Source organism: Euprymna scolopes, chromosome 5 (genome assembly GCF_053919585.1).
Source record: "Euprymna scolopes isolate OS-2025 chromosome 5, ASM5391958v1, whole genome shotgun sequence".
NCBI classification, from domain to species: domain Eukaryota; kingdom Metazoa; phylum Mollusca; class Cephalopoda; order Sepiida; family Sepiolidae; genus Euprymna; species Euprymna scolopes.
This window is the reverse complement of record NC_136486.1, coordinates 146,871,440-146,897,033: the sequence shown is the minus strand read 5'-3', so window position 1 is coordinate 146,897,033 and position 25,594 is coordinate 146,871,440. Positions and strand designations below refer to the sequence as shown.

Genomic DNA, 25,594 nt, shown 5'->3' with positions numbered 1-25,594 from the left:
GATAGCCAGAAACAAATTAAACTGCAGACCAGCTTAATGCGGGTAATGGTCTTCCGCTTTATGGTTTTTTAAATCAGAGATTTGCTTCTCCTAGAAAGGTTGCCTTCACCACGGCTTACGGGAGCCCTCTCCACCCCAATACACATATACACACACACAAATATACACGGTGCTAGTTGGCCGTTGACCCAGAAAAAGAGTTCATTCGCCCTTTGGAAGGTCTTGTTTTTAATCCTTCAGGGAGACTAGCCGCACTCCTCACCAAACAAGTCTGGTGGGGGAACCAGTTTAGTCGCCGGTGACCCGACCATGAGGCAGGTAGTACTGGGTTACATGGTACCAGTAGCACATGACATGACCTGACATACATATATACATATACGTATGTATAGATACATGTATACAGACATATATACATATAGATTAACACATACATATATGAACATATGCATATATATGACACAATCACGTTGAAACATCGGTTCTTCCAGATCACCGAAGCTAAGCAACATTGATCCTGGCTGGTACCAGATGGGTGATCATTTTGAAAGGCTATGCGCTATATGTACCTTTTGGTTGGATGTGAGGCCAGCACCTTCACCCCGAAAAAGGAATTCCTCGCTACAAAAGCTTGTGGGTGGCCTATGCTCCTCCAGCGGTTCAAGGCTATGGATGGATGGGCATATATATATAGGTACATATACATATATGTACATATACATATAAATATATATACATATATATATGTATATAGATATATATATACATATTACTATATATATATACATATTTACACACACATATATATATATGTATATATATACATGTATATATATATGTATATATTATTATTATTATTATTATTATTATTATTATTATTATTATTATTATTATTATTATTATTGGCTCACCTGGAGCTTTCACACGAGTCAGCAAACGATCTGATTGGAGACCTGTGGTGTTCTCTGGAAGCTGAGTGACAACAAGTCTCCCCAGACGTCTAGCTCTCTCCTCCTCCTTCGATAGCATTTGCAAATAAATTTGCATCATCGCAACAGCCTCTTACCATTGATTTCTCTGATTTCTCGCTGGCAGTGGCCATTGGTTTATACTGCAATTTGAGTGGCACTAAGCCTCCCCCAAGATCCCAGTTCTCTTCGCATTTGTCCAGCGGAGGTCTGACCAGTGCTCCCTCCTCGGTCTTTCCATCCCCCTTGACCCTTCTCGGCTCTTTGTTATCACTTTTTTGGGGGGTGGGAACGGTGGTGAAACAATGGAGAGATGCATGATGGGGGATGTAGAACATGTAGATCTGCAGCTTCGGTGTTCTTCATTCCCTGTAATGCTTCTTCATTATATTGTCTTGTGTTATTCTCCGCATTCTGGGGTTTACCTTAATATTTCAGCCGTTTTCATTATCGTTAGGCGTTGTATTTTTGCATCTATTCCTCTGATTCCAATTTCTGCCATTCTTTTTTCCAGTTTTTTTGGGGTTGTTCCTAGTGCTCCTGATATTATCGGTACTATTTTGATTTTCTTCATCGTCCAAATCCCTTTTAACTCTCTAGCTAGTTCTGTGTATTTGCTTCGTTTCTCTTTTTCTTTCATACCCACCCTGTGGTCAGCTGGGACAGCAAAGTCTACGATTTGACAGGATTTCTCTTTCTTGTTAATTATTACGACATCTGGTCTTCTTGCTTGGATGGATTTTTCCGTCTGTATGTCCATGTCCAATAAGATTTTGTGGTTCTCGTTTTCGAGTGTTGTTGCGGGTTTATGCTTGTACCATTTATCTGTACGCTCAAAATGCAGCCGTTTGCACAATTCCCAGTGCACTGCCCTCCCCACTTGGTCATGCCTGTTTTTGTATTTCGTTTGGGCCAGTTTGCTGCATTCACTTACTATATGGTTTATCGTTTCGTCTCTTTGTCCACACAGTCTACATTTGCTGTTTTCTTGTGTTTTATCGATCCTTTCTTTGATATGGTTGGTTCTTATCGAGTTATCCTGTGCTGCAGTTATTAGAGATTCAGTTTCTCGGTTTATGTGTCCTTTTCGCATCCATGTCCAGGTGTTTTCGTTATTCTCATCTTTTGTCATTCTTATGAATCTTCAGTGGAGTTGTTTCTCTTCCCATTTCTCTTTTCTCGTTTTGTCTCTCTGTTTTCTGTTTTCTGTTTTATTGGGTTTCTCCGTGTCTCTCCTTGCCATAATTATCCTTTCAGTGCTTTGCATTATGCATTTTTCTAGTTCTTTTTTGTGTCCTTCACACAGTCTTCTATAGAGATCAGTCCTCTCCCGCCGCCTTTCCTTTTCACGTAGAGTCTGTCAATATCATCTTCTGGGTGTAGTGCATTATGCATGGTCATGGGTTTCCTGGTTTTCTGGTCGAGCTTTCTCAGTTCTTCTTTTGTCCATCCTATAAACGGTCCAGAGTATCTCACTAATGACACTGCCCATGTATTTATACCTTTTATTAAGTTTCTGCTTTATAATTTAGTTTCCAGGAGTTTTCTTGTTCTCCTGAGGTATTCCTTTCCAATTTTCTCTTTCATTTCTGTTGTTCTGATGGTGTCCGCTTCCAGAATTCCCAAGTATTTATAGTTGTCTTGTTCCCCTAGTGCCCTCATTTCTGTTTGGTTGGGTGGTTCCATGCCTTCTGTCGTTTCCAGTTTTCCCTTTTTTATAACTAGTAGTGCGCACTTTTCCATTCCAAATTCCATTTGGATATCTTGACTGAAGATCCTGGTAGTGTTAATTAGTGTCTCTAGCTCCTTTTTGGTCCTTGCAAAAAGTTTCAGATTCTCCATGTACATCAGGTGGTTCATTTTTACCTCTGTATTGGGGAACTTGTATCCGGCTTGGCACTTTCTCAGAATACTATTCAAGGGCATCATGGCTATGATGAACAGTAATGGTGATAATGAGTCTCCTTGGAAGATGCCTCTTTTTCTGTTAATTTCTGTTATGTGTTGTCCATCTGCTGTCAGTTCCAGTCTCCATGTTTTCATTGCATTTTCTATTACATTGGTGATCCCGCTTGGTATTTTATACATTTTTAGGCATTCTATTATTCATGCTTGGGGGATCCTGTCGTGCGCTTTTTTGTAGCCGATCCATGCCATGGCTAAATTTTTCCTCCTCCTTTTTATCTCCTTTAGGATCTTTTGATCAACATATAACAGATCATGTGTTCCTCTTTTCTCTTTTTGGCATCCTTTCTGTTCCTCGGGGATGAGTCCACGGTTATTCAGTGAGTGGTAGATTTGTTCCTTCGGTTGTGCTCTCAGTATCTTCCACATGGTAGGTAGGCACGTGATTGGCCTATAATTGCTGGGGACAGTTCCTTTCTCCGTGTCCTTCTGTAGCAGTGTGGTTCTACCTTTTGTCATCCAGTCTGGCACGTTTGCTTCCTGTATACATCTTCTCAGGTTTTGGGCTAGCCTTTCGTGTAAGGTTGTGAATTTTTTGAACCAGTGTGCATGTATCCCGTCGTGCCCTGGTGCTCTCCAGTTTGCCATTTTTTCTATGGTTTTCTTTAGGGTTTCCTTGCTGATTTCATTCACTGTTCCTTCTTCGATTTGTTGTAACTCTTCTTTCATGTCTTTCAGCCATTCAGCATTTCTATTGTGTTCTCGTCGCTCTTCCCATATGTTACTCCAGTAGAGTTTTTGTCCGTCGGATTTGGTTGTTCTGTTTTTGTTTTTCCTCCGTTCACATTTTGGTAGAATTGGCGTTCGTTGGTTTCAAATGTTCTGTTTTGTTTACATTGTTCAGCTTTATATCTATATCGTCTCAATCTCGCTTCTTTTGCTTTTATTTTTTGGTCCAGTTCTTCATGTTTCTTGTTTAGCCTCTCCCTGCCAGTTACATTTCTAATATTCCTTTTTTTTCCACATTGCTTTCTTCCTGTTGATCATTTTGGTTTCCTTTTTATGTTTCTGCATTTGGGTTTCTAGTCTTATTTCCCATCCAGGTTTTGTCGGTCCGCTTGTTCCCGGTTGTTTTTCTGATTTGAGATTCATACTTATCATTTTGGCACCTGCGTAAATGAGGTTGTTTAAGTCTGTGATTGTGTTTGTTGGGATGTGTGGGAGGAGCTTGTTAACCTTCTCAGTTTCTGTTTTTAATTTCTTCTGCTCTTGGTTCTTTAACGATAGGAGTTTTGTTTTTTCTCGTTCATAAACTGTGTTATTTTATTTATTTCATTTGCTTCATTCTCTGTTAGTTCTGTTTCATTGTTCTTGGCATCAACATTTTTAGTCTTTGGTCTTCGTAGGTCCTGGGCCTTTGGTGTTTTTACTTGGGAGGCTTCAACTTGTGGGGTTTCAACTTGTGGTGTTTTTCTACGAGCAGTTCCATTGGGGGGGGGGGTTTCTTGTTCAGTTTCCTCATTTATTTTTCGCTGTATTTCTGCTAGTTCTAGTTTAGAGAGCCAGCCTTTCTTGAGTATCAGTCTTGCTTGGTCCGCAATTCTTTGCTCTGTCGCTTGGTGGTCACTGGAGAGGTCCCATAGTTCTTTCATTCGTTTCCGATAACCTTCATATCTATATTCAGGATGGCTTCTATAATAGCATTCCATTACTAGTCTATTCTCTTTTGTTGTCCATTTCTTTCTTCGGTTTTTTCCATTTTGATGATAATCACGGCTATGCTGTGTTTGTTCGGTATCTTTTTGTTCCCTGAAATTAGAGGTTATACTTACCTGTTCAGCGTTCATGTTATTTGAATTTCTGAAATTAAGAAGTTCGCCAACATTCGCAGGATGACGACCGGGTCAACCATGCTGGCTACCGAAGGAGCACCTGCCGATCATGACACCCAGATATTTCTTCTGGGTCCCATGGTTTGAATTATTTGTACTTGACATTTTTCATATTTTGGTGTTTGTGGCAACACCGAGCCCAGAATTGTTTAACCTGTGGTTCTGACGCAGGTATAGTGTTTGGCTCCCATGTATACATGCGGTATCGTGCACTATCACACATACATATAAGGCATAAACAGAATATTAAAAAAAAAGAAAGAAAGAAAGAAAAAACAAAATAAAGAAATAATAAAAGAAATAATAAAAAAGAAAAGAAAAAATAATTTTTTTTTCTTTTTTTCCCCTCTAAAAAAAAAATTTTTTAATAAAACTAAATAAAAAATTTAACTAAGTATTCTACTTAGTTAAAGTCGGTCGCAATGCTCTTAAAGAAGGCGTTTGATGATAGGTCTACCTTACACCATACTGGTTAGTCGCTAGAAATGTTGGATGGGAAGAAGAGGAGGAAGGTTATTTCCCCTGATGCTGTGGTAGTATTTAGTTCCCTCGTTCTAAGTCGAGGCACTTTCCACGTTGACATCGCGAAAAGCACTGCTTCCGGTTAAAAGTTCGGAGCAACGTTCAGCTAAGTTGTTCCTCAGTTGCCCGCTTGCCCACTTTTCGCATTCTTGTTAGAGGTCCTGCATTAGTGAAATTCAAATGAACAGAGAAAATTATACATTTATATCGCAATAGAGACTGCTTCCTGAAATAAATTCGAAATAATAGTTGACTTTTTTTTTTGTTTTTAAAAGGAAAAACACATTTTTTCCATTCTTTTACAGAGTTTCGGTGCCTCACACGTGCTGTTAAATTATCTATTAAGACTTGTGTAAAAGTTAATGTCTAGTCGTCGGTCAGTTAGAGTGTAGTGATTTGGATGGAAGTCACAGCCCTTAGCTAGAACAAACATACACGCATGTATACATATATATACACAGCTTTTCTGCCCATCTTTGCGATCAAGGAAGAAAAAAAATGAGTTCCTCCTTTTTTTTTTTTTTTCTTTCCCTTGCTTAAAGCCAGCCGCCCCGTCTGGAATTATTTTTGTGCCATTCATGTTAGAGGTCCTGCATTAGTGAAATTTAAGTTGACAGACAGAAATTAATATCGCAATAGAGGCTGCTTCCTGAAATAAATTCGAAATAATAGTTAACTTTTTTTGTTTTTAAAAGGAAAAACTCACATTCTTTCCCTTCTTTTACAGAGTTTCGGTGCCTCACACGTGTTAAATTATCTCTATTAGGACTTGTGTAAAAGTTAATGTCTAGTCATCGGTCAGTTAGAGTGTAGTGATTTGGATGGAAGTCACAGCCCTTAGCTAGTACAAACATACACGCATGTATACATAATCTTACCTTATTCCATCGAATAAAGCTGTTAAGTAAAGACGTTAGTCTTGAAGAAGTTCGGCCATCCTATAGCTGGGTTTATAAAAAAAAAATTGAAATGTGTAGCCAAATTATATTTGTATGTATAAGAATTATTGCACCTATGAGATGTGTGTAATTCCACCCTTTATCACAAAAATTAGTGAGTAAAACGCGTGGTTGGGAGAAACAAAAAATCGTATAGGAAATCAGATATTCATATCAGATTTACTTTGACACTTCCAATAAATTCGAAAAGAAATCCTTCACTCTAGAAAAAGTTAACGGTGGCTGTTTTGTTTTGTTTTGTTTTTGTTTTTTGTTTTGTTTTTTGTTTGTTTTTTTTTTTGGTTTATTTTTTAAGTCATCATAAATCTGCTATTATTATCTTATATGAATATTTTTAAGTTATCAGAAATATTTTAAATATTTTAGTAATATATCTAAATAAATAGCGAGTGTGAACACGGGTAAAGTATTTTTCCGTCATTTTCTGTCCTCACTACATTGATAATATTCTGTAAAAAAATAATTAAACACTTACCTTCCAAAGAGATTGCAATGAATGCCACCACTTGACACAGCAGACTGCAAAAAATTAACGACTGAAACGACATCATCGGCTGCAGATAGAAACAGATACTGTAAAAGAAGTGATACTCATTTTTTAAAAAAGGAAAGGTAACTCGTGCATTCAAATATGAATATATACGTTCTCTGTTAGTTTTTATGCTTCCTTTATTCTTAAGTTTATATACTGTGTATGATCGCAAAAGAGTGACATACTACAATAACTGAATGTCAACGAAGCGAAGAAATGTCATTTTGATTAAAAGAATTGAACTGATTTCAAAAGACACAAACAGTAATGTGTTCCCTATCGTTGCATATCTTACTAGCAACACATCGCCTAATAAGCCTCGAACTTAACTAATAAAACCACTTTTAGGTAAAATTCAATTTAATTCACTAACATAATAACTTTCTACGGTGACACATTGATTCCAACATCAGATGCCTCCGTTCAGTTTCAAGGAACAGTGAATATCACCTGTAAGGGTAGTTGCACGTGTAATTGTGAGGCAACGGTTGCGCAATCCCAAACCACGCTTCTCCTAAATCGGCATTGCTTGAGTCCACTGGCAAGGAAAAGTGTTAGACGACTGAAAACAATACCGAGATAAGCAGAGAGCACATAAAGCACTTGGAATACCCAAATGGTCACCCATTTTAGTACTGGCCAGGCTCAACGTTGCTTAACTTCAGTGATCCAGTAGGAACCGGTGTGTCATTGTGAATTGTGTTGACACTTCTCTTACAATTCTATGCCTTTTTGTAAAAAAAAAAAAAAAAGCATGGCCTCAAATTAAGCCTCACTTTCGCATATTATCTCTTCGTTGCAGTCAAATCTCTTTCCCTATTAAAGTCTGAGATAGTCAGTGTTCACTGTAGTTTAAAAATCGCATCATCATCATCATCCTGTGGCCTAAGCCGCACATAGAACTCACTACACTTTTCCAGTCTTCCCTATGTATCATAAAACCCAAAAGATCTTCCTTGGGGATGAATGTATCTCCTTGTATCCTACCTGGAAAAGTTAACTTTCGTAATCGATTGTGAGATGATGGATGCCTCCACAGTACAAATGATGAAACAAGTTCATCTGTGGCACGTGCATAATGCCCAGCAAACTGAACACGCCTCTTGCAAACTGAGGTTGATACTCTTGATAAGTCTCCATATACCATTTCTAGAGTTGGCTGATTTTGCCATGAGATATTGAGTACTCTTCTCAAAAGACGTGTGTAACATCCGTCCAAACGACGCTGTTGTTTTGCTGAAAGAGTCCAAGTTTCGGATCCATGAAGTAAGATTGGCTCAATAAGTACGCGGAAAACTTGGATTTTGAATTTGCGAGCAAGATTGGATTTCCAGATCTTATCCATTTTGTTAGAAGCAATCCATGCCATGGCCTTTCTAATGTTAAAGTCTTTCTCAGAGTTCCTGATGTGTGATCCTAGATACTTGCAGTCTTCAACACATTTGAGGATGTTATTTGTGGGGGGTTTAATTTTGTGGTTGTTGCGAATGTTAATTGGCATCCACTCAGTCTTGAGGTGAAGCCCTGTACAATTTGCTGCTGATTCAAGACAAGATCGAGTTGAAATCGAATAGCACTTATGCTATTTATTTGCTTGCACAATATTTTCCCATCATCTAGAAACACTTTACTGGAAATTTTTACAGCTTCAGAAAAATAATTTTTTTTAATTTTATGATTTATTAAGACAAGCATTATTCGTTTTATATCTCTTTTATTTTGAATCTCTATCACTCTTTCACCACTAGCTTTATATCTCTGTCTATCTACATGTCGTTCTCTTTTTCTTTTTTTCACTCGCTCTTTCTCCCTCTCTCTCGTTTTCTATATTATATATATATATATATATATATCACTATCCATCTCTCCATTTCTCTCTCTCTCTCTCTCTCTCTTTCTCTAAAGTATATATATGTGTGTGTGTGCGCCTGTGTGTGTTGCGAACTAATAATAATATTAATACACACACACACACACACACACATATATATATATATATATATATATATATATATATATATATATATATATTTACAAAGGCGTCACCACTTATCAAGGCCCATCGGCCACTCAAAGATAAGGGTTAAAGAGTGTAGAGTAGTCAAAAGGACAATATAGTAATCAATAGTAATGGAAGTTCGGTAAATTTGTTAACTTAAGTGGAACGGCTTATCAGAAACTTGTTCACGTTGGACTTGAAGACAACCATATTATAGACAGCTGGAAAGCAGGAAAACGGAAGACAATTCCACAGGCGTGCAGTTCTAAGAAAGAAGCTTTGTTCATGGAATCTATGTTTAGGTTTAGGCACAGATAAAGAGTGGGGAACACTATTGATAATGTTTTCAGCTAGTCTAGTGTTTCTTGTGAAAGTTTGGCGAGGGGGGGCCATAGATTGAAGCTCAGTCGAACACTTTCCATGAAAATAACGATAAAGCAGAGACAAACTCGCAACATCTCTTCTGTGAGATAGAGGTTGCAGCGAAGAGAAAAGGACATCTCCCACCAGGCCACGAAGTCTATTTTGAACCCTATCAAGGCAGGACAAGTCCTTTCTAGCAGCTCCTGCCCATATGTGGCAACAGTATTCCATCCTTGGGCGTATCTGGCTCTTATATAGATAGAGAATTGCATCAGCAGTGAGATATCTACTGGATCGATAGAAGGATCCCACCATTTTTCCAGCGGCCTTGGAAACAGATTTGATATACGTATTCCATTTAAAATCAGGAGTAAAGGTCAAGCCCAGAAGCTTGTCAAAACTTGAGGCCTCCCCAAGACGAGAGCCATTTCTTTAATTGATGCCAGATGGGGATCAGAACGTTGATGATGTAAAGATAGAAGCTTGGTTTTAGATGCATTAAAAGTAACAAGCCACTCCTTTCCCCATTGTACAACGTGATCAAGATCAGATGAGAGAGAATCGGAGAGAACTTGGTCGTTTACTGTCTTAGATGTGCTACCATAGATGGTAGTGTCGTCAGCAAAAATGTCTACGAATGATGTAAGGATGTGATTTGGAAGATCATTAATGTAGATCAGGAAAAGATTTGCGCCCAGGATGGACCCCTGAGGGACTCCAGCATTTATACTGTGAGCTTCTGATTTTTGCCCATCAACTACTACTCTTATGAACCTATCAGAGAGAAATGATTTAATAATTGAGAAGACATTTTCAGCTATACCATAGCTGGAGATCTTGTGAAGTAAACCTTTATGCCATACTCTATCAAAGGCCTTTTATATGTCAAGTGGGAAAATAAGCGGTGCGTTTAAAACGTGTAAGGAATGTATTCGAAATGAGGCAAACATTTAAAAATCGTTTTTTGTTGTTTTTTTCATTACATTCGAGCATGAATTCCATTCTTAGTGTAACACACGCACGCACACACACGCACACACACACACACATATATATATATATATATATATATATATATATATATATATATATATATATATATACACACTTGCTTCTTTGCTTGGGTGTTTAAACCGTTAAATCGTCCATCCGGTTTTTGATTTCCGGTTTAAAAATTTCGCCTGCTTACCTATTTCATGGATTCCCTGTCTAAAGTCCGATATTAAAAGCCACTGCTACTATTCAAAGCATACACAAGGTTCACAATGTTTATTTGTTTTAACTTATTTTAACGTGTTTTCTTACAAACAAATGTACTTTAACCCCGTTGAGTTAAAAAAAAATGATTTAAATATAAAGATACAATGTATAACTATAATCATATTTATAACCATATTTACTGCTTTTAGTAGAGCTCCTATAGATTCTGGCGATTTTTTTTTCAGGCCTTACTTCAAAACTATTTACTCTTCCAGGAGAAAGGGTGTAGAAACTTGTTTTTAGTGGTGCTTTAGTAGGGACTTCTTAATTTTATTTAGTGCTTGCAGTAGTGCTCTGGGGGCTTCTTAGGTTTTACTTTTTTCACCCATCATTCAATAAAATGTTTTCTTAAGACAATAAAAGACAATAAAATCCTAAAATCCCTTTTTATTTTAAACATTATTCATTTTCATCAGAAATAGTTGAAAAAAACGAAAAGGAATAAATTGTAAGTAGGTGCCGATTGTTCAGGTGCACCTACATATTTTTAAAAAAATATTTTGTTTACCTAAGTTTCTGTGTATTTCGTGTCCAAAATTATTTATTTACGATTATTTTATTTGTATTTTTATTGCAAGTTTGAATTGTTTTCAAATAAAAGAACAAAGCAAATATGTTTTTCTAATGTAAAAAAATCTACTTAATCGATTTACATATTTTGAAAAAAAAATATTTGGGGTTTTTTTTCGACCTAACCCAGCGTAAATTACCTCCTAAAATGAATTAGAATCTACTTTTTTTGGCTAATAAGTTTCAATGGCCTTTAAATATAATATAAAAGAAGGAACTTTTTTTAATAATTAAAATTTAACATTTTAGCGTGCGGTCGCTTTTCTATATAAATTTTACGTAAAATGAGACCCCACTTCTTGGCGACGTAGCGAAACATGTAATCGTGAGCATTTTTCCAAGCTTTTGCGGAGGTGAGGGCAGAAAGTGAAAATAGGGTTTGGTGGAGTCATAAGTGCCAAACATTTTTAAAATACGTAGAAACACTTCAAAGCGTGGGGGGGGGGGATTTTCCATTTGTTTTTAATATTTACTTTGAAAAGGTCTCACATTTAAATATTAATTAATCAGTAAATTATTATTTTCTATTTTTAAGGTTGTTAACACACGCACCAACTAGGGTGGACATGTACAATGCACACTGTCTCCTCGTTTGTTTGTTTTTTTTCTTTTCGGTTTGTTTGTTTTTTGTTTGTTTGTTTTATTTGTTTTCTTTTCAATTTTTCCAACAGATTACACCTCTCTTATATAAAGGATTTTTCATTTAATCTAAGAACAATGACGTTAAAACCTTTATTATCAAATGTATTTCGTATTGTTTTGGCTGGTCGCTATGTTTGTTTTCGTGCGTGTGTGCATTCAATTTTTGCGCTTGCGCACAAAATTGCGTATTGCTTGCACTAGTCGCCACGGTTATTTTCGCGCGAGTGCATTCAGTTTTTGCGCGTTTATACATTAATTCTCTATAACCACTTGCACTTTTATACATTAATTCTATATATATACATGTGTATGTGTGTGCGTGTGTTATAATAATCATAGAATTAATGCTCGAATGTAATGAAATTGATATCTGTGTGGCTTTCCGAGCAACAGTTCTTATGGCGGAACCTCATACGTCGAACTCGACGGAAGACTCCATTTGTGTGTATATATATATATATATATATATATATATATATATATATATATATATATATATATATATATATATATATATATATCATGGATTCTCCCGTAGAGACTCATATATCGAGTTCTCTTCCAAGCACCTCTATCACTAACATCGAGTTAAAAATTTCCGCCATCGATCTGGACAGCTCCGAGGTGAGCTCTCAATTTCTCTTTGTAACGAAGCCAAGGACGTCCAACATTTCGCTTACCATCAAGCTGACTGTACATTTGTTTCGGTATCCTACTCTTGTCTATGCGAACAACATGACCCGCCCAGCAAAGTTGTGATTGAATCAAGAAACCTTCTATTCCACTGATACCAGAAAGTGTAAACAAGTCTGCATTGGATATCCGGTCTTTAAGGGTAAAACTATGTTTAAAAAGGATGTGTCCTCTATAGTATTAGACCTAACTGAATGGTTAATTGTAGGTATTGACCATTTCATACCCTCTAAAAAATTTCAGCAAAAACCTAACAGCCAGCCATGGTTCTCTCCAGAATGTGCTGCTGCCATTGCGCACAGAAATCACTTTTTCCACTGCTTCAAACGTAATAGATGTATGGAAACTAAAGCCGTTTTCAGGACTGCCAGCAACCATTGTAAGAAAGTAATAAGGAACGCAAGAGAGTTGTATGCTCAATCTGTTAAGTCCAAAGTAGCTGAGCAGCGGCTTGGTTCCCACCAGTTTTGGCAAATAGCAAACAGAATCCTGAACAGAAGCGTGTGCTCCATCCCAACTATTATCAATGGATCTGAGGTAATCTCGTCAGCATCAGACAAAGCCAAACTCTTTGTCAAGAACTTTGCAGCTAATTCTACCCTTTGCGACCAAGACCGCCAACCCCCAATATTTCCTCTTGTATCAGAAAACACGCTATGTGATATACGTATATCTGTACGTGATGTTGCCAAGCTAATCAAAAACCTTGATTCCAGTAAAGCAACTGGCCCTGATGGTATTCCAATTATAGTACTCAAAAAACTTCAACCTGAACTAGCGCCCATACTTACAAAACTGTTTAAACGTTGTCTTAAGGAGAATAGTTTCCCATCTCCCTGGAAAATCTCATCAGTATGCCCTGTATTTAAGAATTCAGGTGATCGCTCATCCCCCTCTCAGTACAGGCCAATAAGTCTCCTGTGCGTCATGAGTAAGTTGCTAGAATCTGTATTAAATACAGAAGTAATCAAACATCTCAACAAAAATAACCTTCTTAGTGACACTCAATATGGTTTCCGTTCTGCTAGATCTACAGCAGATGTCCTTACAGTTATATCGCATAGGATTAGCAAATCTCTCGACGGTGGCAATCTTTCTAGGGCAATTGCTCTTGACATATCTAAAGCCTTTGATAGGGTATGGCATAAAGGTTTACTTCATAAGATCGCTAGCTATGGTATAGCTGGAAAAGTCTTCTCAATTATTAAATCATTTCTTTCTGATAGATTCATAAGAGTAGTAGTTGAGGGGCAAAAATCAGAAGCTCACAATATTAATGCCGGTGTCCCTCAGGGATCCATCCTGGGCCCAACTCTTTTCCTGATCTACATTAATGATCTTCCAAATCATATCCTTACATCATTTGTAGACATTTATGCTGACGACACTACCATTTATGGTACCACATCTAAGACAGTAAACGAGCAAGTTCTCTCCAATTCTCTCTCCTCTGATCTTGAGCACGTAGTACAATGGGGAAAGGAGTGGCTGGTTACTTTTAATGCATCTAAAACCAAGCTTCTCTCTTTACATCATCAACATTCTAATCCACATTTGTCATCAATTGAAATGAATGGCTCTCGTCTTCAGGAGGCCTCAAGTTTTGACAAGCTTCTGGGCTTGACCATTACTCCTGATCTTAAATGGAACACGTATATCAAATCTGTTGCCAAGGCCGCTGGAAAAATGGTGGGATCTTTCTATCGATCCAGTAGATATCTCACTGCTGATGCTATTCTCTATCTATATAAGAGCCAGGTACGTCCAAGGATGGAATACTGTTGCCACATCTGGGCAGGAGCTGCTAGAAAGAACTTGTCCTGCCTTGATAGAGTTCAAAATAGACTTCGTAGCCTCGTAGGAGATGTCCTTTTCTCCTCCTTGCAACCTCTATCTCACAGAAGAGATGTTGCGAGTTTGTCTCTGATGTATCGTTATTTTCATGGAAAGTGTTCAACTGAGCTTCAATCTATGGTCCCCCCTCGCCAAACTTTCACAAGAAACACTCGTCTAGCTGTAAACACTATCAATAATTTCCCCCACTCTTTATCTGTGCCTAAACCTAAACGTAGATTCCATGAACAAAGCTTCTTTCTTAGAACTGCACGCCTGTGGAATTGTCTTCCGTTTTCCTGCTTTCCGGCTGACTACAATATGGTTTTGTTCAAGTCTAAAGTAAATAAGTTCTTGATGAGCCGTTCCATATAAGTTATTAAATTTACCAAATTTTCATTACTAATGATTACTATATTGACCAACTTCTACTGTACACTCTTTAACCCTTATCCTTGAGTGGCCTCTGGGCCTTGATAATGTGGTGATGCCTTTGTAAAAAAAAAAAAAAAAAAAAAAAAAAAATAGTACGGAGACATTTCGTGTGGAAGACGTCCAGTTGTATAATTTGGTTACGATAAGACGTCAATGCATTTGATGCATACAGCAGCGTGATAAGTATGACGGGTTTTTACACTTTTAACTTTGTTTTCAGTCTTATTCCTCGGTTTTTCTACAATGGAGTATTCAGTTTTTTTTAATGCCTTTCTAGCACGAGAGATTCTATTCGCTATATATATATATATATATATATATATATATATATATATATATATATATATATATATATATATATAGTTGAATGTGTGTGTACGTGGTCACGAATAGGCTCCTATATGGTTGACTATTTTTAAAAAATGATTACATATAATGATAGAAGATGTATTGAGACACAAGAATGGATATGTTTGATCTGGCAGAACGGTGGTTCATTAAAATTGTGGGGTCTGCTTTCGCGCCTGGTCCACAAAGTATGGAAATAAAAAAAAATTTAAATTAAAAAAAAAACGTTTACAAGTGTTTTTGATATAGATGTACATAAGAATACTTTGATAAGTATGTTTTATCTTAAATAGGGATGGTATAATAAAATTGTGGGGTCTGCGTTCGCGCCTGCTCTCCATAGAATGGAAATAGGCACAACTTTAATAAAGACTTTTCATATCTATCTGCGTAAGTATACTTTGATAATTATATTTCAGTTTGAAGAAATATGGTATAATAAAATTATGGTGTGTTCGTTCGCGCCTGACCTCCATAAAATGGAAATATGTCACAAAGTTTAACAAGGCTTTTTTTATATAGATCCACAGAATATTGTGATAAGTGTTTCAGTGTGAACAGGTATGGTATAATAAATCATGGGGTTTATCTATTTTATTTTTACTTTCATCATATTTTGCTTTGGTTTAGATGCCCCCAAATTCGAAGCTATCTCTTTACAACCCTTCCTTTTCATAAACTATCATACTTTCATAAATCAGAGTCCATTTTTTTAACCCAGTCAACGACGGTTAATTTTGCTAGTATATATATATATATATATATATATATATATATATATATATATATATATATAGGTGTGTGTATGTATGTATGTATGTATGTATGTATGTATATGTAATAATGTAATGCTCATCATTTAATTCTTAAGTAATAACTTGTATATTTCAGTTGTCCCCTTTTTTGCGTTAACTTTGGTGTCTTTTCAACGTCATCCTGTCTAGGTAATTTTGACATTGCCTTTTCTACTCTAAAATTAACTCAGTCAACATTCAATTTTTTTTCTTCTTCGCTCATTTTTCTTAAATCAGCCCAGCCTTGACAGTCGTGTTTTAAATTCTTCCATTTCTTTTTTCTACGCACATCTTCTCATTCTTTTAATAATATTATTTGAACTCATTCCCTTTTCCTTGTACCTATTTGTGAATTATTCCACGGATTTCTGTCTGTAGGATTACTTTGGACCATCTACTAATTACGCGATTCCCTTGAATTTTACTCGTGGAAATTGAAATTTATCAACTTTTTTGGATTTTACCGTGATTGGATATTTTACCCTTCACCAGACTATCCATTCACGTGAAATCACCTTTTTCTTCACCCTATTCCCTTTGCTCCACTATTTGTTACCAATTAAGATCTATGACTAACTTTTAGTTTCATTAAATACTTTTGCAAGCAAAATCTGATCACGCATTTTGCTAAATCCTACCCTCTAATGAGAAGGAAAGTATTTCTTCGAAACTCTGCGGATTAAGGACTATACACTTATTTTGTGCTTCCTTTTTTAAAATTAAATATGTCTTTAATTCTTTTTCAAAGTGTTTTTAACATGTTTTATTAACTACTTGTTCTTATATTTATATGTATATATATATATTTATTTATATGCATATATATATATATATATTTATATGTGTATATATATATTTATATGCATATATATATCTTTATATGTATATATATACTTATATGCTAATATATATATATATTTATATACATATATACATATATTTATGCATATATATTTATATGCATATATATAATTATTTTTTTATTATAACAATTAATACATATATATATTTATATGCATATATATATACATATATATATACATGCAGAATGACGCATAAGTCAGTTTGCCTTACAAGGAACTCGTATTCACGAGGCTGAAAATAAAAGCCATTTACGTGGCATTAATATATTTTTATAGATGAATTAAAATAAAATACTAATTTTTAAACCATGCAATAAAAAGAATTAAGTAAACACTCATCATCTACAAAAAAGATATTTATTTTAAAATGGTAAAGTGACTTATACACCACATTATATATATATATATATATATATATATATATATATATATATATATATATATATATATATATATATATATATATATATATATATATATGCCGCTCCCCATGTGAGGGTACCAAATTGATTAAAGGGAAAATAATTCCCAACTCACATTTAGGTAAAAATGCACTTTCGTAAATAATTGTGTATATATATATATATATATATATATATATATATATATATATATATATATATATATATATATAGCGGGGGTAAATAACACAATATATCATAAAATGAAATTTAGCTAAGACAAATTGTGTGAAAAATACAAAAGAAAAAACAAATTAAACACAGGAAACAGGTTTTTAATTTAGTTTCCCTTTTATACTTTTTCACGCACATATACTACATATGTGCATAGATGTTTCTACTGTATCTCATTTACTAATACATCTTCATAAGGCCTTGTCTCCTTTTAAAACCAAATTTAAATCTATCCTTCATTTATTGAGTTTATCTTTTAACCAAATCATAAGAAAATAAAGATGAGACGAGAGAAGGGGAAGAGAAAAGGTACAAAGAGACAACATAGAGGGAAAAATGTGTAGGAGTAAAACAAGTGTTATGGCGTATAGCGGTAAGGCAGTTTGAAATCTATGTCACTAGTTTAAGTACTCAATAGCCTTTTTCTATTCTCTTACAATAATATGATTACTATCAACATTCTTAGTCTAAAATGTGGCTCCATTAGTTACCTTTTTAACCTTTCAAGTCTAAATTTGTGCTACACATCCATTAAGCAGACACGTCTTAACTTACTCATATACTGGCAAGTTTGGTTTTAAAAGAAGATATGGCCTGATGTAGCCGTCTCTCTAAATGACGTACAGCCGAAACATGTTTGCACATATGTAGTCAATACTGTTTGTATAAATCAACATACTATAATTATTCTCTGCTTGTCATTGAGCACATTTTTGATAAACGCCAAAGTTTCAGTGGATTTACATCTAGGAAACTACAACGATACAGGATTGATAAATAATACCATGAAGGGATATATATATATTTTTTTTTTAATGCGAGGTTTCGAGACCAACGTTTTTTTTTTTTTTTTTTATCAAGTGTGAACTTGACAAATCTGCAAGAAAACGATGGAAATTGTTCGGTACTTACCTCGGTGTTAACTGTTACTTAAGGTATGACTGTTTTCTCTTGTCGATTTTTAAGAATAAAAGAAGGGGAACGACCAATTAGCAGAAATAGACGTCTCTCCCCATTTCACAAATGTTTGCCATATTTGTTGAGATAATTGGGATAAAACCTGTTTGACTAACGAACGTGTTTCGACTTTGTTTAGTTACAAGTAGATGTGTAAGCTCGTACCGATCTCGCATTAAGGACGGGGACAAGTTGGAATACTTTTTAGTAGTATTTTAAGTTTTTCGTGCGAAAAATAAAACCAGATATACACGTGTCCATGATACGCCATTAATACTTTGGGGACCGGTCAGAATTAATCTCTCTTCCTCACAAAACTCAGGATAAAAAAAAACACAAAAAGTATTGTAAAAATAAACAAGGTAAATTTATAAATTGAGTGGATAAATATATTCCACTGTGATTGTTATTAGATCCCTGCTTCTATTATTATATAAAAGGAACCTTGTCTGTCTGTAAGAGAGAGAGAGAGTTCCCTATGGACTCCGAAACGGCTGGGCCAATTTTATGAAATCTCACACAAATGTATTTTATGTATGTGATGAGAAAATTAAGTAGGTTTTGTATTGGAATGAAGAGACAGGCGATTTTAACCAAAGTAAACACCTTATACAGCCCAACATCCCAAGTGCATTTGAGAAGTTTTATTACCACACAAGCAGAAAGGCCTGGCATCAACTGTAACTTCTTTTATATAACAGGGGCGCTCTCAAAATAAATGTTTCTGTTTAAAGCACAATTGAATCATGATACTTGACTTTTTTTATTTTAAACTTAAATTCAAGCCATTATCACTGCACGAGTAGAAAAGCCAAGTACATAAAATCAATCGTATGTTCTTTGATATAACAGAGGCGTGCTTGAAATAAATGTTTCTGCTTAGAGCATAATTAAACCATGATATTTGACTTTTGCATTTCAAACTTTAATTCAAGTCATTATATATAAAAAAAATTATGAAACAAACTGTAGGTTCTCTACAGTGCAATGTAGACTACAATGTATTGTGAACTAAATCACTGCGGGGGTGCATGTGAAGTTTCCTCCCGGTGCACCACGATGGGTCCCCAAACAGAGAAGTCAATCCATCGATTTGACCGATTTCGATGACAGCAAAAATATGAGTATGAAACATTCGTTGATCATCATTTAATCCCAGGCAACGTCGGGTCCCCCTGCTAGTTTCTTTATAGGTGTAAAGTTTGTCACTATATTGAGTTAAGAACATGAACAAATTTGAATCTCTGTGTCGCCTTTCATCCTAAAAATATCCAAAGAGCGGCATATATATATATATATATATATATATATATATATATATATATATATATATATATGTGTGTGTGTGTGTGTGTGTGTATATATATATATATAAATATATATATATATATATATATAAAAATATCCAAAGAGCGGCATATATATATATATATATATGTATATATATATATATATATATATATATATATACATATATATATATATAAAAATATCCAAAGAGCGGCATATATATATATATATATAAATATATATATATATATACATATATATATATATATATATATATATATATACTAGAAGATGTACCCGGCGTTGCCCGGGATTAAACGTAACGTTAAATTCCTTTAAAACTGAAGTAAAAATAAAAAAAAAATCACGGAAAGAAACTGAAACATGCGTGTTTTTCTTCCAGACAGTTCACTTCTTGTAAGTAAAAAGAAATTCCTCAAGCTGAGATCGAAGCCAAATCCTAAAAACAGTGAGTCAAGTACGATACCCATTAGACCAGCTTGCCAAGATCTCTAAAAAGTGTTTTCAAACCTTATGTAACAGTTGGCAAACATATTTTTAAAAAAAACGATGACCTTCCAAGTAAAAAATTTTCAATTTTGGCCTCTTACCAGCCTTTTTTTTTTCGGATAAATATTGATTAAAAAGTTTTTCACATGTCCGACTACTCTATATACCAAATTTCAAAATTTGGTTAAGCATATAGGTTGAGAAGTGTCCTCACAAACACACGCACACACACACACACACACACACACACACACATGTACATTCTCACTTTTAGCAGCCAAATAGCGTAACCGTGAGAAGCGCTGACTGTCGCCTAGGCGATCGAGTTTCAAACCTGGTTTGACGTAGTTGCTGTCTAGCCACACTGATGAGCTATCATACAGCGAAATAGTACTGCATGTAAATGACTATATATATTCATTTTCATGCAATCATATATATTTTTTTTTTTTACATAAGCGGTAATGTACTGCAACACAGTTATTATTATCATAACACAATTATTAAGGCTAAAGGTAGCAAATAAACAAATAACAAATAAGCAAATTAATAATAATAAAAAAAGACTGTGATGGTAGATGTAATTGTGGGTGGGTGAAGTTGACGGGGAGGATTAGACTAGTACTAACCAGCAAGAAATGCTTTGAAGAAACAAGCAATAATTTAATGATGATTTTCCTCCTTTTTCTTTTCTTCCCTCCTCCTCCATCTCCCCATTCTTTCTTCTCTCATTCTTTTCTTTTCCCTTCTCCTCCCATCTTCTTCCTTATGTCCCTTCCTTTTTCTTCTCTATCCCTTTATAGATCTGTATAGGGTTGAGAGTGGTGTAACGGGAAGAGCTTGATCTGTGTTAGTTAATAGAATTTCTTGCGTTTGCTAAGTTGACAGAGTGCTGCCTCGCATGCAAGAGGTTCGGGTTTCGAATCCCGGGTTCGGATGTGTCTAACTGATGAACCCAAACAAGTCGTCCGGCTTTTTTGCTGTCATGGTTCTTTTAGGCTGCTATATTGTTTGGCTGTGGAAATAAATATATATAATCTCTCAAATTCTGAACATTCTACTCCTAGTTGCTCGCTAGGTTAGCATTGCTGGATGGCATCGTCCTGGTGAGTTGAAAATTCCTACTTGTGAGACATCGGATTGAGGTTATTAGCTGGTTGGATGACCGCTCACTTGGCAGAGTTCTTGCCTCGCATGCAAGAAGCTCGGGTCTCGAATTCTGGGTTCTACCATTTAGCCCCTAGTATAAGGAAAATAACAATCAAATAACAAAATATCAAAACAGATCCTGGTTAACCGTTTTTCCTTAATCCTTAAATAATTCAACAAAATGAATAAGTTTAGAGAGAGAGAGAGAGAGAGAGAGAGAGAGAGAGAGAAATTTACATATTTATTTAACGTATTTTTAAAAGTGTATATATAGACATTGAACAACCCAACCTTCCCATACACACATAGTTTCCTTCCCGATATGGGTAGGATTCAAACACTGTTTCCTTTTCATTTTCGTATGGTCTATGATCGTTTTCTTTTTTTGCATTTTTCCTTTTAATATCCTGAAGATGTCCTCTGCAAAAGGGACGAAACGTTGATCATTTCATAAATTCATTCGGTTTTTCTTTTTTCAAAACAACATATATATATATATATATATATATATATATATATATATATATATATATATATATATATATATATATATATATATATATATATATTCACACGACAATTGTTTGGTGGCCCTGAGGTAAAGGTTTAGCAAAAGGTTATTGGCTGGGTTCGAATCTCATGATCGGGGGGGGAGGGGGGGATTGTCATCCCTACACTGATGATTGCGTAAGCATGAAACACTAGTGTCTATAGGTATAAATAGTAATTATTGTTTAATTATAATCTAATTTATACAACTCACTATGTTTGTCTCCATATTTTCAAACTCTATCTCTACCGAAACCAAAAGTCACAGAGCGGCGCTAGGGGTCTCAAATGATTGGATTTTTGTACGGGCCTTTCTTTTATGAGTTTAGACGGTTAAAATAGTTTTTATAGGGGTCAAAAAGGACCAAAAATTCGTTATACATTTTGTACATTCATCTAAGTTCATTTTTAATCAGTTCATATTCGTGTTACGTTGGTACAGTGGTAACGTCACCAGCTTTGAATGCTACAGTCTTGCTTTTGGTTTCGATTCTAGTTGATGGCATCCAAATACTGAATTTTACTTTTTAAATCATGACTCCATAATAATATATACGAAATCTGAACAAATATGCGGAATTATCAGCAGGACCTCAAAGACTTTTAATCAATACAAACTTTCCTAAATCTGCCTTTATTACAGGAGTGATACACGCTTGAAGTTTATGTCATCTAAAATATGAATTTATCTGCTCGGATTTTGACAATCAAGCCTAAACAGAAACCTGTCCAGCACAGAGATACTTGATTACGACTAGCCAGTTCGTTTTCATCTTCGTTTTGCTGCTATGTAATTGGCGGATTACAAAATTTCATTTCGGTTTCCTTGTGAAAATATTTATTGCAGCTGGCAAAATTATTAAATTGAAGACATGATTCGTTGAACAATTGAATGGATTAGAGGAAGTTTAGTTAATAGACATCTCTCCTTTGAGTTCTACAAATATGTATGCGCATAAACACACACATATATATAGTCATACAGACATACTGTTTCGCTGTATAATACCCGTTCAGTGTGGCTAGACCAGCACGTATTCGAAGCCCGAGATATAACCGACAATAATCGAGTTGATAGTCAATAGCTCTTTTTATCAGGCCACTGGGATAGGCGCTGTCAATAATAATATCTAACAATGCTTTAGACAAACATTGACTGTCACTGCTACAGTGCTCGATTTTCTTATTTACAAAGAGCTTTGCATTATGTTAAATCAGTAGCAGGTGATATCAATTACGAGGAAGATTCGACAGTACTAAAGCTGCTCAGTGTGGCCAGACTGGCACATATTAAAAGTCCTGGGTCGAACCAATAAACATCGAGTGGATAGCTAGTATATATATATATATATATATATATTAGTGTTGGGACGATTAATCGGCATCGGAATCGGAAATCGGAAAAATCGACAAATTTCGGGGTATCGGAATCGAAAAAATCGGTGCCTATTTTCCGATGCCAAAACGATTCTTTTAATTGTCTTTTTTTTTATATGATTTTTTTTAAAACCAAACTCTTCCATTGCTGGATAAAATAATAAACATTTATTGATTTTAAATTACCAGTAAAGCTAAAATCTATAGATCATCATCCACAAGTGTAATTTTACGTTTAGGAAAATATCTGCATATTTAACGTGTGTTTTTTTACAGAAATCCAGAAAATAACAACTTTATAGTTAAATATTCAGAGATTCGTGGAGAATCGGAATCAGAATCGGTAATTGTATCGGAATCGGGAATTTGGTACGGAATCGGTAATTGTACCTATTTACTATGCCTCCCCACGGGACAGAGTTAGACACCAGGGTCGTTTTTTTAACGTGGAGAAAAGGTACAAAATAAAAATTGTCTCAGTCGTGAAGGATTTCCCCTCCGCCGAAAGAGAACAAGAAATGGAAGTGCAGCATCTGAAGAACAGATACTACACTTTGATCTTGACCAAAAGGCCAAGTAATAATCGGTAATTGTAGTGGAATTGGGAAAAATATTGGAATCGTCCCATCACTAATATATATATATATATATATATATACGGTGCGAGAAAGAATAGAGAGAGCGAGAGAGAGAGTAAAGGAGAAAAGAAATAGAGATAGATGAGAGAGAGGGGAATAACAAGAGGGGTGGTATAAGTTTTATTTTTCTTTAAAAAAAGGGGACATTGATTTATTAGATTCGAAATCCAATTCATTAGTCCTTTTTTTGTAATTCCTCCTGAAAAACGCTTGTAATATTATCCAATGATGACATTTTCGGCGTTGCAGTCTTCTTTAAACGAAATTTCCACTGGATAATGGTCGCTCACTTTAAGAGCCTGAAGAAGAAAAGGAATAATTAGAAACGTCATATGCGTGGGTATTTCTTAAGTATTTTCAAACACAACTTTACTAAATCTAAGTACACGACGTTTTCGTTATCCGCAAAAAAAAAAAAAAAAAAAAAACGTAAATAAAATACAACTGCAAACTGTGAACACATTTATAATTAACAAGTTTGAAAAAAAGTATGTTTGGTTGAGTGGTGTTAAATTATTAAGACATTAAAAAAATACCCTATCTCTACATTGTAAGTAGCAGCTGCGGTAAATGTTTATTTTTCTCATCGATTCTAGATTGGAGAAAATCTCTAATCCACAGTTTCTTTCAGCTAAGCATGGGTGCGATAATATTCACTGCCGAAATTTTCGCGCGGAATATAAAAACTCAAACACGCAGCTCTCTTTTCCGGCATTTTATTTTCAAATTTAAAACACACGTGTATACATCAAAATCCAGACAATGAATTTTGACAGACGGCCTTGAAAGACGCAGCAAGTTTCTTTAAACAAAATTATAAATGTTCGGTTTCTATAAGTGATATGATCGCAGTTTCTGTAAACAACCAGTTGTACTATCGTTATTTCTACAAACGCTTAGTAATATAGTAGCATTTACATGAGCAAAAAGTCGTAAGATCGCTGTGTCCATAAGCAATTGGTCATATAATCACATTTGCTATAAGCATGAAGGCATCCCATCGCTGTTTTTTTTAAGCACCTTATTATATAATCGAATTTTCTATTAGCAAAGTACTATCATCGCATTTTCTGTAAGCAATTAGTTACATAATCGCATTTATGGTGTCATCTACTCTCATGATAATCCTCATTCTCGTACAGCACTACTGACCAAAGATCGCCTAGGACGGTTCGGTTATAAATTCTTGCCTCATCCCGCATATTCTACTGGCCTCTCTTCCTTGGACTATCACTTATTTCGAGGATTACAAAATCATTTCAGTGTAGCCAGACCGGTACATATTAAAAGCCCTGGAACCAACAAACATCGATGGATAGCTAGTATATATATATATATATATATATATATATATATATATATATATATATATATATATATCTGTGTGTGTGTGTGTGTGTGTGTGTGTGTGTGTGTGTGTGTGTGTGTGTGTGTGTGTGTGTGTGTGTGTGTTAACATCACGAGAAGAGATTGAATATGAGTAGATTCATATTTCACATCAAAACCTAAAGACATTGCAATTTTACAGATCAAAACCTAAAACTTTGCAATTCAACAAATCAAAACTTGAAGATTTTTACAAGCTAAACATTTATAAACTCGTTGACAGATCGAATCAAGTTATAAAGAGCACAGGTCTTTATTGTCATAAAAAGGATTTTCAAACCATACAGTTTTTCATTTTCAAGATTTTAAATCGGCAAAAACTTTTTGCAGCGACCTGATACTATGAAAATTAAATCTAAGCAACCAATCATGTCATCAACAGCTGCTCAAATTATGCTCTTACTTAACTGCTATCTTATGAATGTTTATTTATGGTAACCGCTCGTATAATTGTGGCCATTCAAAATGGTTTGATCATTAACAAAGTACATGACTCCGGACGCAATCCTCTACGTATGTAAGAGT

General features: G+C 35.1%; 1 protein-coding gene across 2 annotated transcripts in view; it reads right to left on the bottom strand.

Annotated features, from left to right (window-relative positions):
• LOC145277011 (deoxyribonuclease-1-like) overlaps positions 1 to 25,594 on the bottom strand; it is a 61,590-nt gene that overhangs the window by 2,680 nt on the left and 33,316 nt on the right. Inside the window, exon 7 of one of the 2 annotated variants that reach the window (XM_080128609.1) lies at positions 6,722 to 6,819. In XM_080128609.1, coding sequence (XP_079984735.1) covers positions 6,722 to 6,819 — 98 coding nt within the window. Of the gene's footprint in view, positions 1 to 6,721; positions 6,820 to 23,788; positions 23,983 to 25,594 lie in introns of those variants that run through there. The other variant, XM_080128610.1, reaches the window with a different exon arrangement.